General features: G+C 46.5%; 1 protein-coding gene across 7 annotated transcripts in view; it reads left to right on the forward strand.

Moving 5' to 3' along the window:
• Positions 1-19,094, forward strand: part of CACNA1A (calcium voltage-gated channel subunit alpha1 A) — a 253,311-nt gene that overhangs the window by 131,976 nt on the left and 102,241 nt on the right. For 6 of the 7 annotated variants that reach the window (XM_024993853.2, XM_059887937.1, XM_059887936.1 and 3 more), the window contains 4 exons: positions 7,129-7,232; positions 8,320-8,435; positions 9,658-9,714; positions 11,422-11,511. In XM_024993853.2, the coding sequence (XP_024849621.1) occupies positions 7,129-7,232; positions 8,320-8,435; positions 9,658-9,714; positions 11,422-11,511 (367 nt within the window). 7 annotated transcript variants of the gene reach the window in all.

The raw sequence follows: 19,094 nt of genomic DNA on the forward strand, positions 1-19,094 counted from the left end.
CTGAGAGCCTACAGCATCCATCCCTACATCTTCCTTTTATCATCAACTGATCCATAAAACAGCCTCATGGGACTTCCCTGGTGTCCAGTAGGAAAGACTCCGTGCTGCCAATGCAAGATGCCTGGGTTTGATCCCTGGTCAGGGAACTAGATCCCACCTGCTGCATCTAAGACCAAGTGTAGTCAAATAAACAAATGAATATTTTTAAAAAGTCATGCGGGGAGATATTTTTAGGTCCATCTTCCAGATGAGGAAACTGAGGCCCACAGTGATGCAAGGACCTGTCAAGATCCCCTAGTCAGAGTGGTGTAATCAGGATTCAAACCCAGCGCTGGGCATTAACTACTACACTCCCCTGGTGGTGGTGTTTAGTCAGTAAGTCATGTCTGACTCTGTTGAACTCCATGGACTCTAGCCCGCCAGGCTCCTCTGTCCATGGGATTCCCCAAGCAAAAATATTAGAGTGGGTTGCCATTTCCTTCTCCAGGGGATCTTCCTGACCCAGGGATCAAACCCTCATCTCCTGCATTGCAGGCATATTCTTTACCACTGAGCCACTCCCTCCGTCTCTCTAAAAACTCCCTTTCTCTTTTTCTTTTTCCCTGTCTGTGTCTGTCTTCACTCTTGGTCTCTGTCTCTTTCTACATCTTTCTCTCTCGCCCTTTCCTTTGTTCACTTATTTCTCTCTCTCCGTCCCACTTCTCTGTACTTTTCTTTGTGGCTCTTACTCTCTGTTACTCTCTCAGTGTCAATTAGGAAAGCGACAAAGCTGTGCTTAGTCGACAGTTAAAATGCCAGTCACGAATGGTAGAAACTAATCCTTGACCTCAGCCCTTGTTAATTCATAGATATTCATCTTGGCCAATATCAAAGCATCAGATCTCGGCAAGGGGGGCGGAGGGGGCACTTTGGATTATACATTCACACAACAAACACTCATTGGATGTGTACTGCATACAGGCAATTTTCTGTGCAGCAAGAGGAAGAGACAAAAATCCCTTTTTGGAGGGGAGTTGACATTTTGGGGGGAGAAGCAAGCTGTCAACAAGATAATTAAGAAATGTTTATATATATGGCAGAATCTTAAATATTTTAGGCTTTGTGGGTCATGCAGTCTCTGTCACAACTACTCATTCTGCTTTCATAGCACAAAAGCAGCCACAGAGAAGATACATAATGAATGGGCATGACTGTGTGCCAAAAAACCTTTAATTTACAAAAACAGGTGACTAGCCCTTGGGCAGCGGTTTGCCGACTCCGAGACAAATAAAGCAGTAGAAGTGTTGTGGACCCTCAAGGTGAGAGGTTGAAGCTCTTCCAATAAGACCTGAAAGAAGTGAGGAGGGTCCATACAGGGATGTGAGGAAAGAGAGACCCAGGTGGACAAGACAGCCAGTGCAAAGGCCCTGAGGTAGCAGTGTTTCTGGCATTTGTGAAGAGCAGCAAGGTGGCCCATGTGGCTGGAAGTGAAGGATTGGGGAGCAAGGGAGCTGAAGAGGCCAGAAAAGGTGATGGGAGACCTCAGAGACAGAAAGGCCACATAATTTACCACCCAAACAAAGACCGTTTTGAGGGTGAATGGAGGAAAGGAGGGCTCAAAAAATAATTAGCAGGCATTGCATGATTTAATAACAGGCATAAACTGGGGTTTCACTGGTGGCCCAAGGCAGTAAAGAATCTGCCCGCAATGCAGGAGACCTGGGTTTGATCCTTGGGTCGGGAAGATCCCCTGGAGAACGGAACGGCTACCCATTCCGATACTCTTGCCTGAAGAATCCCATGGACAGAGGAGCCCAGTAGACTACAGTCCATGGGGTCACTCAGTCAGACACGACTGAGAAGCTAACACTTTTTCATAAACTGGGACAGAAATAGAACCTCCCTCATGGCACCTTGGGGCTCTGGGTCTTTCATGGTCAAATCCACTCCATTCTTTTGTCCCACATCTTTGTCCATTTCTCTGTTGATGGACATTTAGGGTTGATTTCCATTTGTCTCATAATTAGTGACCGACTCATTGTGATCCCATGGACTGCAGCCCACCAGGCTCCTCTGTCCATGGAATTCTCCAGGCAGGAATACTGGAGTGGGTAACCGTTTCCTTCTCCCGTTGATCTTCTCAACCCAGGAATCAAACCCGGGTCTCCTCCACTGCAGTCATATTCTTTACTGTCTGATCCACCAGCATCTTTTCATGTGAAGTGTGGCTTCTTTATTCTTTATTGGCATATAGTTGCTTTACAATGTTGTGTTCATTTCTACTATATAGCAAAGTGCATCAGCTATACGTATACATATACTCCCTCTATTTTGGATGTTCTTCCCCTTTAGGTCACCACAGAGCACTGAGCAGAGTTCCCTGAGCTCAGAACATATACAACAGGTTCTCATTAGTTGTCCATTTTATACATAGTAGTGTATATATGGGCTTGACAGGTGGCTCAGTGGGTAAAGAATCCTCCTGCCAGTGCAGGAGACACAAGGGACGTGGTTTCAACCCCTGAGTCAGGAAGATCCCCTGGAGTAGGAAATGGCGCCCCACTCTAGTATTCTTGCCTAGAAAATCCCATGGACAGAGAAGCCTGGCAGACTACAGTCCATGAGGTGGCAAACAGTCGGATATGACTGAGCACAGCAATACAGCAGAGTGTGTATATGTCAACCCAAGTCTCCCAATCCATCACACCCTCTTTTCCCCTTGGTAACCATACATTTGTTGTCTAAACCACCCCATTCTTCTCCTTTATGCTGGGGAGTTGGGTGTTCTTTTGGGCTGAGAGTTGTTTGGTTGTTTTGAGGGGGCTTATTTTTGCATCTTCTATACTTTTTCTAAATGAACCATGCCCAAAATATTAGAGGAAAATAAGCCATAAACCAGAAGGCACTTAAGGATTTTACTGGGACTCGGCCATTAATTTGTTTGATGAGTATTTATCGAGTGCTTGCGAAGCACCAGGCGCCTCGCTAGGTACCAACAGTGCTGAGATGAATCAGTATTTTCCCTCTTCTTTAAGACTCTCTTGGGCCAATTTTTCTAAACAGAAAATACTATGTAAGTGCAGTGAATGAGTGAGATAGAGAAAAAATCAGTCGGATGCAAGCCAGGATGATGGGTCTAGTCACAGCCATGCCATCCACACTGTGTGTGAGCCAGGCAAATCATAGCATCTTCCACAGCCTCGGTTTCCCCCATCCACTGGGTGTGGAGACTGTGGGAATCAAGGGGTGTTTTGTCAGCTCAAACAAGCTCTACTAGAGTGAGAGAGGTTGTCCCACCTGCCTCTCCAATGCCAGCAGAGCTACACTACCTCTGAGACTCTGGGTAGAATTCTTTCTTGCCTCTTCTGAACTTCTTGTGGTGACTATCAACCCTTAGCCTTCTTTGACTCACAGCTGCATCCCTCCAGCCTCTGCCTCCATCGTTAACATGGCTGTGTGTCCCTGTCTTCACCTGCTGTTTTCCTCTTCTTTTCTGAATATTATTTTTATTTTATGTCTTTATTTTTGTCTGCACTGGGCCTTCCTTGCTGTGCATGGACTTTCTGTAGTTGGATGTGTGGGCTTCTCACAGCAGTGGCTTCTCTTGTGAAGCATGGGCTCCAGGTGCACAGGCTTCAGTACTTGCAGTGCATGGGTTTAGTTCCCTTGTGGCATGGGGAATCTTCCCAGACCAGGGATCAAACCTGTGTCCCCTGCATTGGCAGATGGATTCTTAACCACTGGACCACCAAGGAAATCCCTGTTTTCCTCTTCTTAAGAGGACACCAGTCCTATTGGACTAGGGCCCACGACCATGACTTCATCTTAACTTGATGGCAGCTGTAGAGACCCTGTTTCCAAGTAGGGTCTCATTGACAGGTCCTGGGGGTTAGGATTTCAACATACCTTTTGACAGGATACAATGTAGCCCACAACAGGGATCTCGGACATGAGACCTGACCTCCATTTGCCTCAGTTTCCTCACCCAGGAAAATGGGAAGGATCACACACCACATTTTGTGAGAGGATCAAATGGGCTCCGGTAGGCTGAGGCCCTGGCATCGTGAGTGTCTTTTATGCCAGGCAGCATCACGGGGCCAGGTGCTTTAAGGGCATCAGGGAGCTGGGGTGTAGGCAGATCCCAGGATGGAGGGGCTGGCTTGGGACCAAGGGACCTCAGCCACTTCTCCCCCATTCAGGCCTGCCCTCCTCCGCCCACCCCCCACCACTCTGTCTCCACGCCAAATCTGCCTCCTGAGACAGCCCAGACTTTTTTCATCTGTTGGCCAGTGCAGGCTTTCCCTTCTAGGCTATATTTAGCCCCAGGAAATGGGAACAAAATGCCTCAGCCACTGCAGCACTGGAGGGGGAAACACAAAGCCAGTTCTGCCTTCTGTCCAGTCCTTTCTGCTGACCCTTTTCTTTCTTCCAGAACCTTCCAGAAGCAAAGCATTAGAACTCTGTTAGAACGCAAGTGTGAGCTGGGACTGGCACATTCATTGTCCCCAGAACCTGTCTGTGTCCATGATGATAAAAGTTGGCTTTTTTGGTTTGTTTTCTTTCTTAATTATTGTGACAAAATAAGTATAACCTAAAATTTACCATCTAATCCGTTTAGGTGGCCACTTCATTGGCATTAAGTGCATTCATGTTGATATAAATTGTCACCACTGTCCATCTCCAGAACTTTCTCACCTTGCAGAACTGAAACTCTGTCCTCGTTAAACACTAACCCTCTGTCCCCCTCCCCCAGACCCTGCCCACCGTTCTACTTTCTGACTCTGAATTTGACAAATGTGGGAACTTCATATGAGTACAATCATATAGTTTTTATCCTTTCATGTCTGGCTTACTTCACTTAGTATAGTGTCCTCAGGATTCATCCACACTGCAGCATGTGTCAGAATCTCCTTGCTTTTTTAAGGTAAAATTGACTTTGTTTGAAAAAAAAACTTTGGGGGAGGTTCAAGTGAAATCAATATACAGAACACTTCACAAATCATAAGCAAGGAGCTTGATAAATTTTTACAAACTGGACTCGTGGGTATAACCAGCACCCAGAATCAGGAAACAGAGCATTCTCAGCCTCGAGAGCTTCTCCTCTTGCTCTCTCCTCAGTCACTACTCTCTCCAAAGGATACTCCATCTAGACCTCAGATATCATCAGCTTGTTTGCCTGTTTTTGTATTTTACATGAATGGAATCTTACATATTGGGCTGGCCAAAAAGTTCTATTGGGTTTTCTGTAACATCAGGTGGAAAAACCCGAATGAGCTTTTCGGCCAACCTAATACATGCTCTTTTCTGTCTGGCTTTTGCTGGAGGCCAGGTCTGTAAGGTTTCATGTGATGAATGGTGGTCTTCATTGCACAGTATTCCATTTATTTATTTTCTCTCTTGTTGACAAGGATTCAGATTGTTTCCAATGTGGGGCTGTTATGAAGATCACCACTATGAACATTCTTACATATATCTTTGGCATAGACAGGTTCACATTTCTGCTGGATAATATCCCAGGGCTGCCATGTTCAGGTCATAGTGAAGGTCCATGATTAATTTTAGTAGAAATTCCCATCCCATTTCAAAGTGGTTGGACTATGTGTGATGGATTGAATTGTGCCTCCTCCCAAATTCACATGTTGAAGCTCTAACCCTTAGTACCTCAGAATATGACTTTATTTGGGAATGGAGTCATTGCAGGAATAATTGGTAAAGATGAGACCATTAGGATGGGCCCTAATCCAATGTGACTAGTGTCCCTATAGAAAGGGGAAATTTGGACACAGAGGCAGACATGCACAGCGAGAGAAAGTCATGTGTTGATGAAGACAGAAATCAGGGTGATGCATCTACAAGCCAAGGAACCACCAAAGGTTGTAGCAACCCAGATACCAGGGGAAAGGCATGGAACACATTCTCCCTCAGAGCCTCTAGAAGGAACCAGCCATGCTGATACCCTGATCTTGGGTTTCTGGCCTCCAGGACCAGTAAATTTCCATTGTTTAAAGCCACTCATTTGGTGGTTCTTTGTTACAGCAGCCACAGGAAACTCATACACCATGTTACCCTCCACTGACAGCATGCGAGTGTTCTAGTTCCTTCACAGACTCACCAGCACCTGGCATTGTCAGTCGTTCGCATTTTAGCCTTTCTGCAGGGCAGCGGTAGCACTGAATGTGTGTTTAAAGGTGAGCTTTTAAAGCCACATTTGGGGGCCCCACATTCTGCGGATGTCACAGAGCTGATGAAGCACCAGAAGGCTTCCCACTAGGACTGGGGTTAAGTCCATAGGCTCTGGGGTCCGGCCACCTGGTTCAAATCCTGTGTCCACCACTGTCTAGCTCTGCAAGCTCAGGCTTCAGTTTTGACTTCATGGGGCTCGTTTTCCACAATTCATGACAATAACATAGGGACATCATGAGGATTAAATGAGTAAATAAACCAGCATCAGTAATATGCTTAGAAGGGTGTCTGGCACAAACAAAAAAAGTACTAAGTGCTGGATTTTATGTTTCTTTCTTTCTTTAGTCTTGATTTTCTTCCCCTCCTAACTTCCTCCTTGGCATAGTGTCCTGTTCTCCCAGAGAGGAATGTTCTATTTGTGGACAATCCTCCCCCTTGAGAATTGACTAGATAGGCTTTTCTGGCAATTTTTCTGTGGTTGACATTGATGCTGCAGGCAATAGAAGTGGAGGACACTTGAGGAAAAGGTTCATGGTCCTGCTGTCTAGCTTGGTGATTAAACCTAACTCTTAGACCTTGCCACCATGCACCTCCTCTCAAGGGAGACAGTATGACTGGGAGAGAGGGAGGGAACTAAGGGTTTATTTCTACACTTCAGTGGGATTTTCCCCTCCTGCTACTGGAGTTTGGTGTGGGGAGTCCTCCTGAGTTTCATGCTGGTTTCTGGTCCCCTGAAAACCTGTGAGTCGGAGGGAGCTTTGTCCTTCCAGTGGTACCTCTGTAGTTTCCCCCACTGGTTGTTCTTGTGCTCTCTTCCCCTCTCTGGGCTACCAGGACTCTAGGACTCCACAAGCCAAGGGCATTTGAGAACAAAGCCCCTGGAGAACCAGAGCTACCCCTCCACCTTTCAGGTCATACCTAAGTCCCACTCTGTACTCACCTGCTTTCCTTCCTCACCCCTCGTAGAGCAACGATGCCTCAGGGAACACTTGGAACTGGTTGTACTTCATCCCCCTCATCATCATCGGCTCCTTTTTTATGCTGAACCTCGTGCTGGGTGTGCTTTCTGGGTAAGTCTCTGCTGCTCCTCCCATCCCACTCCCCAACGCCATCTTTTCCCCAGGAAGATGCCATGAAAACTTTGTTTTCATTCTCCAGGCACAGAATAGGTCTCTTCTCTTGCTTTGGGTTATTGGTGCATTATCAGCAATCCATGTACAGATGCTCAAATTGTGTACTTCTGGGGACACCCAGTGAAGAGATTCATGGGAACTGAAATCCAACCCAGGCTTCACTCACTAAGCTTCACCCCTGGCACTGAGCTACTTCCAAAAGGTAGCTCAGTGCTTTTTTTTGAAGGTTTTCTCAAATTTTTCAGACCCACAACACAAAACACAAGAAAATTCTATAGAGTTTTAATTTCTATAATTTACATTTAAAAAAAATAACAGGTTGGGTTTTCCCCGTCCCTTATTTTCCAAATATAAAATTGTAGCTTACAATCAAACATGCATTTTCATAACACACATTGTACCCTACCCCCAAGATTGTTTATCTGGCTTCATCATAAATGAGTTTAATTTTTCTTACTACAAGCCTGGGGATTGGTTTGCTGGCTCCATGGTGTCGTGATAGACCCCAGCTTCTTCTAGCTTTCCATGCTGACATCCTTATTATTTAAATCTCATGGGATTCTTTATGGTCTCAAAATGGCTACTTCATACTCACAAGATAGGCATCTCACACTCCAAACAGGAAGAGGAAAAAGGGAAACCCGAAGGGTCCTATATCATGGAAGTGAGATTGCTGCAGAAATCTTCAGCTTATGTGTCCCTGGCATAACTTAAAAAAGGGATGAAACTATTCTTTAGCCAAGAATACAGAGAATGAGAATGGGGTTTACAGCCAGCAGTGGTTGGCATGACATGGTTTATGGTTTTGTGGGGTTTTTTTCTCTAACTGGGTGTAGTTGGTGGGAAATGTGGGAAGCTGGCAGAAATGCCCACTCCTATAGTATTCTAATCTTCTCCCAGAAGACCTGATTCCTCTTGTTTAAATGCACCGCCCTCCAGGGATTCTGAATCCCCAAACACACACACGCGCACACTCCCTAAAATTTCTGAAGCAGCCAGACCTGACTCTCCTGCGCTTCTTCAGGGAGTTTGCCAAAGAAAGGGAGCGGGTGGAGAACCGGCGGGCATTTCTGAAGCTGAGGCGGCAGCAGCAGATTGAACGAGAGCTCAATGGGTACATGGAGTGGATCTCAAAAGCAGGTGAGGCCCTTTCATCCTGGGGCCCAAGAACTGAAATCTCATGTCACGGAGCACAGTGAGAGTCACGCATGCAGTTTGGAGATGGATGAGGGGAGGGGACAGAGGATCTGAACTGGTAGTCCCGATGTTTAGCAACAGGAATCCAGAGAGATGAAGCCAGGACATGACGTAACATTATACTCAAGAGCTCTAAAACCAGACATTGGTTTAGATCCCCACTCTGCCACCTCCTAGCAATGCTCCTCACTGCCCTGTGCCTCAGTCTCCCAGCCTGTTAAACAGAGATCATGATAGTACCTACCTCATAAAGCTGTTGAGATGTCCCTAAGGTAATCTAAGCTAAGTGCTTGAACTTCCCTGGCTGTCCAGTGGTTAAGACTCCACACTCCCACTGCAGGGAGCATGGGTTCAATCCCTGGTCAAGGAAGATCCTGCATGCCAAGTGGCTCAGCCAAAAAAAAAAAAAAAAAAGAGAGAGAGAGCAGTACCTAACATACTGTAGGTATTGTACATGTTTATTTCTTTGGTAATTCAGACAATTATGGGGAACCTGCTGTATGCCAGACAGTGTTCTAGACACTGAGATTTGGTCTCTGCCTGCAGGGCTCTGATAGTCTAATGAGAGAGACAGAAAATAACCAAATACACATAATATTGGGTGTTGCTAAATGCTGAGAGGAAAAATAAAACAGGGTAGGAGGCAGGAAAGAGAGACAGCAGGGTGATCAGAGAGGGTCTCTCTGAGGAGGTGACCTCTGAGCAGAGACCTGGAGGAAGTGAATAAGGAAGCCCTGTGGATGTCTCGGGGAGGGGCCTTCCCGCCAGAGGGAACAGCAAGTGCAAAGGCCCTGGGGTAGGAGCAGAGTGGAGTCACAGCAGGGAAGCCAGTGGGGCTGGGGCAGAGTGAGGGGAGAGCAAGAGGAAAGGAGGACTGGGAGGTGACAGGGGTCAGGTCAGGCAACATCTTGTAAGTTATGGTTAGGAGGTTGGTTTTGATTTTGAAGCAGATAGGGATGATGTTGGCATTACAATGTTGCTTAAGTGGGGCTGGGAGTCAAAAGCAAGTTAGCAAGCACATCTCTGGCTGATAGAGTTGTCACTCAGCAAGGGAAGACTGGAGTGCCTGGGAGGACTCTTCTCCTTTCCCATCCAAGGGAACCCATCCCCAGGAGAGTCCTCCAGATGCTGGAGCGTAAATTAACTATGTGCTCTTGCTCTTCAGAAGAGGTGATCCTCGCCGAAGATGAAACTGATGGGGAGCAGAGACATCCCTTTGATGGTAACTGCTCTGAACCTGGCTTGGGGGTTGGGATGGGTCCCAGGGAACACAGGGGGAACCAGAGCTGGGGGGATGGGTTGCTTCTTTTTGAGGGGCCTCCAGGGGTTGGATGTTCAGGGCCCAAGTGATGCCAAGAACTAACACAAGACTGGGCCGGGCTCAGGAAGATATGGAGAATGGTGAGACTGTTTCCTCAAGGAATTTCAGGACTTTGTCACAGGGTTCCTGTTTCCTGCCTGCCCTGTCTGCTTTGACCACGTGCCCAGCTTCTGCTTTGTGCCTCCGTTTTCCTTATCTGTCAAATGGGCGTGATAATTACCATACCTACCTGAGTTGATTGTTTATGACTGTCACACTAAGTATGGCAGATAGAATGCATAGGACGGTGTCTGGCTTGGGGTCAGCCCCATCTATGTTCACTAAGTAAAATAATAATAAGCAAAATAAGTAATAGTAATTTCAGGGACTTCCCTGTCAGTCCAGTGGTTGAGACTCCCTGTCTCCAATGCAAGGGCCACAAGTTCAATACTGGGTCGGGGGACTGTGATCCCACATGCCACAAGATGCAGCCAAAATTTTTTTTAAGTAATTTCAGCAATGGAAGTACCCTGGTGGTTGGTCCAGTGGTTAGAACTCAACACTTTCACTGCAGTGGCCCAGGTTCAATCCCTGGTTGAAGAACTAATATCCCACAAGCCATGCACTATGGCCAAAAATTAAGTAATTTCACCAATAATCCAGCTTACTATTAAGGACAGTTGTCTTACATTAGAAATTTGACTAGACAGAGCAATGACTGTGGATTGAAGAAACCAGGAGTGAGAAGGAAGGAAAGGAGATGGGGCTCCATCCTAAGAGTAACATGGATTTTACTCTTTGAGAGGAGAGAAAGACAGTACCCATAAATGAAAGTGTAAGTCATTCAGTCGTGTCCGACTCTTTGCAACCCCATGAATTGTAGCGTGCCAGGCTCCTTTGTTCATGGAATTCTCCAGGCCAGAATACTGAAATGGATAGCTGTTCACTTCTCCAGGGTATCTTCCCAACCCAGGGGTCAAACCCAGGTCTCCTGCATTGCAGGCAGATTCTTTGCCATCTGAGCCACCAGGGAAGCCCAAGAATAATGGAATGGGTAGCCTATCCCTTCTCCAGTGGATCTTCCTGACCCAGGAATCAAACCAGGGTCTCCTGCATTGCAGGTGGATTCTTTATCAGCTGAGCTACCAGGGAATGGGGGTGTCTAAATCACTTTATTGGAAGTATGTGCCTGAACTCACTATCCCCTGGAGAGCTCTTGGAGTGTAGAACCTAAATATTAAGGAAGGGCTCCCACAGTCCCAGCCAGCCTGGCAAGTGCGCTAAAGGTTAAGGGGGTGGGCTGTTTTCATAGGAGTCTACATGTCCAATCCCAGGACTCCTAGAGGGAAAATGTTGACCAAGAGCCCAGACTTAGATTAAGCAGGAGCTTGGTTCTCATCTTAACCTCATAAGCAAGGTCATGTAACCTCCCTAAGCTTCTGCCCCCACATCTGTAAAATGGGCATACTGTTACTTCCCATGAAACCAGGCTGCTACGTGGGTGAAATCCAACAACATGGAGAAAGTCCCTAATAGAGCGCCTGGCACCCAGGGACACACGCAGTCAATGTCATTGTTATAGCAAAAAGGGTAACATCTTTTTCTCTTGCCGTGTTTCCATTGTTGGAGCTCTGCGGAGAGCCACTATAAAGAAGAGCAAGACAGACCTGCTCAACCCCGAGGAGGCTGAGGATCAGCTGGCCGACATCGCCTCTGTGGGTAAGTCCCCCAGCTGCTGCCTGGCCATCGTTTATTATTTCCTGGGAGATGAAGGTGAGGGCTTGGAGCTGCCTGGATTGGGTTTTAATTCTGCCCGTTCTCAACTGTATTTCCTGGGGCAGATGACATGATTATGGGAATAACAACAGCGCCTGTCTTCTCGTATTGTTTCAAGAAGTAAAATTAAATAACACACGTAGAAGTAACTGGATCTATGTCAAGTAAAACTAAATAACCACTGGACTGCACTTCCCTGGTGGTCCAGTAGTTAAGACTCTGTGCTTCCACTGCAGGGGGCACAGGTTCGATCCCTGGTCAGGAACTAAGATCCCATATGCCTTTTGCTGCAGCGAAAAAAAAAAAAAAAACCACACACATATAGCATTTAGAACACCATGTGGCAGGAAAGAAGATCCCCATGATATTGGCTAATATTATTCATGAGTAATGTTATTATTCATTAATGCTTACTCGGGAGGCTACTGTTACTGAATGCCCATTTGTGAACAGGACCAAGATCAAATCCCTACCCTTGTGGAACTTACAGTCCAGTGCAGAAAATAGATATTAAGCAGGTAATTACAGAAATAAGCTTGTAATGATAACGACACTGCAGAGGAGATGCTCCTCACTCAGCTGCTCTGGAAGATGGAGTGTAGTCAGAGAGGGCTTCTTGGAGGAGGTGACATTGTTCTGAGAACCGAAGGGAAGATAGGAGTTTGCCACAGCAGTGGGTGCAGAGTGAACCAGGCAGAAGGATGTGCCCAGGCCATTGTCATTGGTTATTGCCAAGGACAGAGTTTGAGGTGGGAACATTTGTCTTTCCTTTTTACCCCTCTTGGGTGAGACGGTTGCTTTGACCTTCTCTAAGGAGATTCTGTTATTTTTTTGAAACTGAGTCTTCATTGCTGCACTCAGGCTTTCTCTAGTTGCAGCAAGTAGGGGTCTAATCTGCACTGTGGTGTGTGGGCTTCTCCTTGTGGCGGCTTCTCTCGTGGAGCACAGGCTCTAGGGTGCTTGGCCTTCAGTAGTTGCAGCGCATGGGCTCTGTAGTTGCGGCTTGCAGACTCTAGGGCACAGGCTTAGTAGCTGTGGTTGTCTGGCTTAATTGCTCTAGAGCCTGTGCAATCCTCCCAGACCAGGGTCGAACCTGTGTCCCTGCATTGACAGGCAGATTTTTATGCACTGAGCCACCAGGGGAGAAGGCAATGGCACCCCACTCCAGTAGTCTTGCCTGGAAAATCCCATGGACGGAGGAGCCTGGTAGGCTGCAGTCCATGGGGTCGCGAAGAGTCGGACATGACTGAGCGACTTCACTTTCACTTTTCACTTTCATGCATTGGAGAAGGAAATGGCAACCCACTCCAGTGTTCTTGCCTTGAGAATCCCAGGGACGGGGGAGCCTGGTGGGCTGCCGTCTCTGGGGTCGCACAGAGTCAGACACGACTAAAGCAACTTAGCAGCAGCAGCAGCAGAGCCATCAGGGAAGTGCCTGAAATAGGTTCCTAAAAATTCCAGTTATGAAGGGGATTCCCTGGCGGTCCGGTGGTCAGGACTCTGCACTTTCACTGCCAAGGGTGCAAGTTCAGTCCCCGATTGGGGAACTAAGATCCGACAAGTCACATGGTGGGGCCAAAAAATAAAATAAAAATTCTAGTTACGGGGCCTCCCTCATGGCCCAGTGGTAAAGAAACCACCTGCCAATGCAGGAGACATGAGTTCGATCCCGGGTCTAGGAAGATCCCACATGCTGAGGAGCAGCTAAGCCCGTGCACCACAACTTTTGAAGTCCGTGAGCCTAGAGCCTGTGCTCTGCAGTGAGAAGCCACCACAGTGAAGAGCCAGCAACCCGAGAGTAGTCCACTCACTGCAACTAGAGAAAGCCGGTGCAGCAGCAAAGGCCCAGCACGCCTAAATAAATAAATGGTTTTCTTTTTTTTAAAGTCTAAGTATGAAGAGTAGATGAGAGAGCTTCCAGGCAGAGAAAATAACAGGAGACTCTGAGAGGAGCAGACATTAAGGCTGAATGGGTATCGTGTGGCTGGAGTATAGAGGCAATGCTGGGGGAGGGAATTCAAAATCTACACGTGTTTTGGGGAATTCCCTGTCAGTCCAGTGGTTAGGACTCCAGACTTCTATTGCAGAGGATACAGGTTTGGGCCCTGGCTGGGGAACTAAGTTCCCGCAAGCTGAACAGCACGGCCAAAAATAAAAATCAAAAGGTACTTGTGTTTCTAATCCCTAGGAACCCACTACTTCATACTCAGGTTGCTTCACTCCCCCCTAGTTTATAAGCTTACTGCTGAGTTTCAACATGATTTCCATGCCATCCCACACTCCAGAGGGTGGCCACACTGTGGCTTGCTCAGCCTTAGCTTTATTATATGGTATCTGAGTTGTTTCCAGTTTTTGCCTTTACGAGGAGCACTGCTGGGAGCATTTACATACAATGACTCCTCCCACCCTTTGGGAGGATTTCTTTGGGGATAATTATAGGATCAAAGATATTAACAGCTTTTCAACTCATTATTCACAGAGCTGTTCTGAGTTTCAAAAACATTGAACCCATTTATAAACCTGCCAAGTATGCAGACGTTTATGGACTCTCCCACCCCGGCCATTGCCTATTACGTGTTTCATTTCCTTTCTGGATAAATCAGTTTGTAATGATACCTTAAAGCTTGTTTTAATTTGCATTTTTAATTTCTAGCCAAAACACTCTTTTTCCTCATAATGATGAACAAATCCTGCTTCCACTTGTGGATACATCTGTTTCTGTCCTTCTAGAAAATTCAAGAATCAGGGTGCTCCATCATCGCCCTGTGCGTTTGATTGGTTATGTCCGTCCCACAAATCTCCCATTTAAGTTGCCCAATTTTCTAATCTGTTACGTTAAATTTTGATAGGCAAACATTTTTGTCTATACCACATGTATTAAATGCCAGGCACTGAAACCGTGGGGTACCCAAGTCAAACTCTCCTTTATGGATGAGACTGAGTTGTTGTTTAGCCACTAAGTCGTGTCCGACTCTGCGACCCCACAGACTGCAGTGCACCAGGCTTCCCTGTCCTTCACTATCTCTGGGCGTTTGCTCAGACTCATGTCCATGGAGTCGGTGATGCCATCCAACCATCTCACCTGTTCTTAATTAACAGGGAGATACTATTTGTCATCAGTCCTTCTGGAAAAGATGAAGAAGTATTACTACCCAATGTTGGCAAAGATGTGAAAAAATGGGCATAGCCTTATGCTGTTGGCAGGAATGCAGTTTGCAGTGTTTTCTGATGTATGGTTGGGCGTTATTTAATTGTTGATGTTTATATTCTTTGACCTAGAATTTCTGCTTCAAAGATTTCTTCATGTATGCCAGAGATCTATGTACCAACCTTCTGTTTCTGGTATTCAGAAAAGTAGAAACCAGAAACAACCCATGTGCCTCAAAGTAGGGAGATGGTTAAAGAAATTATATAACATTTATATAGCATCGAATACTCTGCTGCCAGGAAAAAGAATGGAGCTGTTATGGCATGGAAATATGTCTGAAATGTATTTTTTGGTGAAAAAATAGCAAGTTGTGCAACACCATGTAAAATATGTGGTCTCATTTTTAAAACAATATTAAGAAATGTGAGAGATACTTAAAGATGTGGAAACTGAAGGGACTGCAGAGGATTTTCACTTTCTTCATGACGTTTTCCTGAAATGAATGGATTAGTGACAGGCATTACTTTTTAAATTGTTATTTATATCAGGCCTTCGTTGCAGTACACAGGATCTTCGTTGCATCATGCAGAATCCTTCGGTGCAGCACACAGACTCTCTAGTTATGGCACGCGGGCGTAGTTGCTCTACGGCATGTGGGATCTTAGTTCCCCGACCAGGGATGAAACTCCCGTCCCCTGCATTGCAAGGCAGATTCTTAACCACTGGAGCCCCAGGGAAGTCCCCAGGCATTACTTTTGAAATCAGAAAAAAATTATTAGATAAATTTAAAGTTACTTAAAAGCAACAGAGTCTTAATTGTACATGCGTGCTAAGTTGCTTCAGCCTTGTCTGACTCTTTGGGACCCTATGGACTGTAGCTCGCCAGGCTCCTCTGTCCATGGGATTCTCCAGGCAAGAATGCTGGAGTGAGTTGCTATGCCCTCCTCCAGGGGATCTTTCCGACCCAGGGATCGAACCTGTGTCTCTTAAGTCTCCTGAATTGGCAGGCAGGTTCTTTACCACTAGCGCCACCTGGGAAGCCCAGAGTCTAATTATAAAGAGTCTAAAGGCTGTACAAGGCAGGGAGGAATTTGTCTGGTGGGAAAGCAAAGAAAAATTCATGAAAAGAGACGTTTTTTAAAACTGGGCTTTGTATGGAATGGGGAGAGTGTTTTCAGTTCACTGGGGTGACCATAATAAAATAGCACAGACTGGGTGATTTAATTCTTTAAAAACAGAAGCTTAACTTCCTGCTAGTCCTGGAGGCTGGAAGTCCAAGATCAGGGTGTTCTCAGGATTGGTTTCTGGGGTGGACTGTCTCCTGCTTGCAGATGGTCATCTTGCTGTGTCTTCACACACTCTTTCCTCCATGTGTGTTGTGTCTTAATTGTCTCTTCTTATAAGGACACCAGTCATAGAGGATTAAGGCCCACCCTGATGGTCTCATTTTAATCGAATTATGTCTTTTTGAACTTATTTATTTTGGGCTGTGCTGGGTCTTTCTCTAGTTTGCTGTGCCAGGGCTTTCTCTAGTTGCAGCGAGTGGGGGCTGCTCTCTAGTTGCGGTGCGCAGGCTTCTCATTGCCGTGACTTCCCTTGTTGCACGGGCTCTAGGCATGCGGGCCTTGGTGGTTGCAGCTCACGGGCTTAGTTGCCCCATGGAATGTGGAATCTTCCCAGACCAAGGATCGAACCCTTGTTCGCTGCCACTAGACCGTCAGGGAAGTCCTAATTTAATTACTTCTTGAAAAGCCCTATCTCCAAAGACAGTTGCAATTCAGAGACACCTGAGGGGCAGGAGGTGGTTAGAACTTCAGTCTATGAATTTAGGGGGTGATACGGGGGGATAGTGAGAATGACCCTGAAAGCCACGATGGATTCACAGAGGGTCTGTCTTGTGGCTGAGCTAAGAAAACTTGGAGAACCCATGTTCAAGGCTGGCATTCGATGAACATGTGATAAAAGGAAGATAAACCAAAGTAGAAAGCCGTCAGACTGAATAAGGACCGACACTGTCCCATGGCACCTCTGTTAAGAAAGCAGGTGAGGGCTTCCCTGGTGGCTCAGTGGTAAAGAATCTGCCTGCCAGTGCAGGAGACACAGGTTCAATCCTTGGTGCAGGAAGATCCCGCACGCCATGCAGAAACTAAGCCTGTGTGCCACAACCATTGAGCCTGTGCTCTGGAGCCCAGCTACTGAGCCCACATGCCACTACTACTGAAGCTTGGGTGCCCCAGAGCCCATGCTCCACAACAAGACAAGCCACTGCCATGAGAAGCCCACGCCCTGCCAGGAAGGGTAGGCCCCACTCGCTGCAACTATAGAGAAGCCCACGCAGCAACGAAGACCCAGCATGGCCAAAAAATAAATAAATAAATTATTTTTAAAAAAGAAAGAAAGCAAGCAGGTTGACTTTCAACTTTGTCAATAGGTTTAAAACACAGGCCAGTGGCTTGGTCTCCCAGGACAAGGTTTGCTACAGGCAAACCCACCTAAAGCCAGCTCCCTTGCCTGGTATAGCTCAAAAACCCACAGGAAGGGGTTCCTATGCTGGCAGAGACTTCGTAAATAATCTTGAAAGAGACCTCTGAAATTCCAGGGTTCTGGCAAGGAGACACCTTCACCTTATTTATCTCTGTAAAATAATAACGTGTTTCAAAGTCGGCAGGAACATGTGGCATTTTGCCCTGTATTATTTTTCCCAGTAAATGCTGTCTTTAAGATCTTTTTTTATATAGTTCTGTGTACTCTTGCCACCTCTTCTTAATATCTTCTGCTTTTGTTAGGTCCATACCGTTTCTGTCCTTTCTTGTGCCCATCTTTGCTTGAAATATTCCCTTGGTATCTCTCATTTTCTTGACGAGATCTCTAGTCTTTCCCATTCTTCTGTTTTCCTCTATTTCTTGTAATTGATGGTTCTACCATGTTGTCAGTTGATAAACATATCACAAAACGGTCTCATATAAAGGACTTCCCTGGTGGTCCAGGGGTTAAGAATCTGCATTCCAACGCAGGGGACACGGGTTCAATCCCTGATCAGGGAACTAAGATCCCAACGCCACCAGGCAACTAACCCGAGTGCTGCAACTAGAGAAGCCTGTGTGCCACAATGAAAACCAAGTGCAGGCCAAAAAAAAAAAAAAAAAGATCTCATGTAGAGTTCATCAGCTAACGGGAAATATGGACCTAGTGCCATCACTAGGAAAAGTTGAACCACAAATGGAATCGGCCATCACGCCACCAGTACTTTAGGAAAATCAGATTCCCTTTAGGTGATTTTAAGGACAGAAGTTCCGCGTGGGCTGTGTTCATTTGCTAGGGCAGTATCACAAGCTGGGTGGCCTAAAACAACAGAAATGTATTCTCTCACAATTCTGGGGACCAGAAGTCCAAACGGAGATCGAGATGTTGGCAAGGGCTGTGCTGCCTCTGAGGACTTCGGGGACAATCTGCCCCCATGCTGGTCTCTTAGCTTCTGGTGTTGTCGGCAGTCCTGGGCTCCCTTTGGCTTTCACTCACCTCATTCCAGGTTCTGATTCTGTCATCACGTGGTCCTTTCCTGCTTGTCCCCATGTCTCTTCTACTCTTATAAGAATACCAGTCATTGGATTAAGGCCCATTCCAAACAGACCTGACTTCATCTTAATTAGATGGCATCTCCAAAGACCCTACCGGGGGTTCGGATTTCAACCCTTACTCGGTCCCTCTCGTTTGTTTTTTAGCTGTGCTGGGTCTTCATTGCTGCGAGGCTATTCTCTTGTTGTGGCAAATGGGGGCTTCTCTCTAGTTGCAGTGTGAGGGCTTCTCAACGCAGTGGCTTCTGATTGTGGGGCACAGGCTCTAGAGCATGAGGGCTTCAGTAGTCGTGGCACGTGGACTCCAGAGCACAGGCTCAACAGTTGTGCCACATGGACTCCGTTGCTCCACAGCATGTAGGATCTTCCCAGACCAAGGACCAAACCTGTGTCTCCAGCACTGGCAGGTGGATTCTTCCCGTCTGAGCTATCAGGGAAGCCATCAACACATCTCATCAATGGACAGTTCAACCCACAACTTGGGAAGCACCTATTTCAATTCACCAAGAATTTGAAGGGCATATAAATTGCCAAAAATCCTGAAACTAAGCCTTAGTGGTGGCCTCCTGCTATCCTCACTGTGAAACTTTCTAGACTAAGACTGGCCACCTCTGACTTTTGGCTCTTTGAATGCAGCTGATCTGAATGAAATGTATTCCATACTCACACATTAGATTTGACATACTTTAGCTCCAATACTTTGGCCACCTGATCCAAAGAGCTGACTCATTGGAAAAGACCCTGATGCTGGCAAAGATTGAAGGCAAAAAGAAAAGGGAGCGGCAGAGGATAAGATGGTTAGA

This window comes from Bos taurus, chromosome 7 (genome assembly GCF_002263795.3).
Source record: "Bos taurus isolate L1 Dominette 01449 registration number 42190680 breed Hereford chromosome 7, ARS-UCD2.0, whole genome shotgun sequence".
NCBI classification, from domain to species: domain Eukaryota; kingdom Metazoa; phylum Chordata; class Mammalia; order Artiodactyla; family Bovidae; genus Bos; species Bos taurus.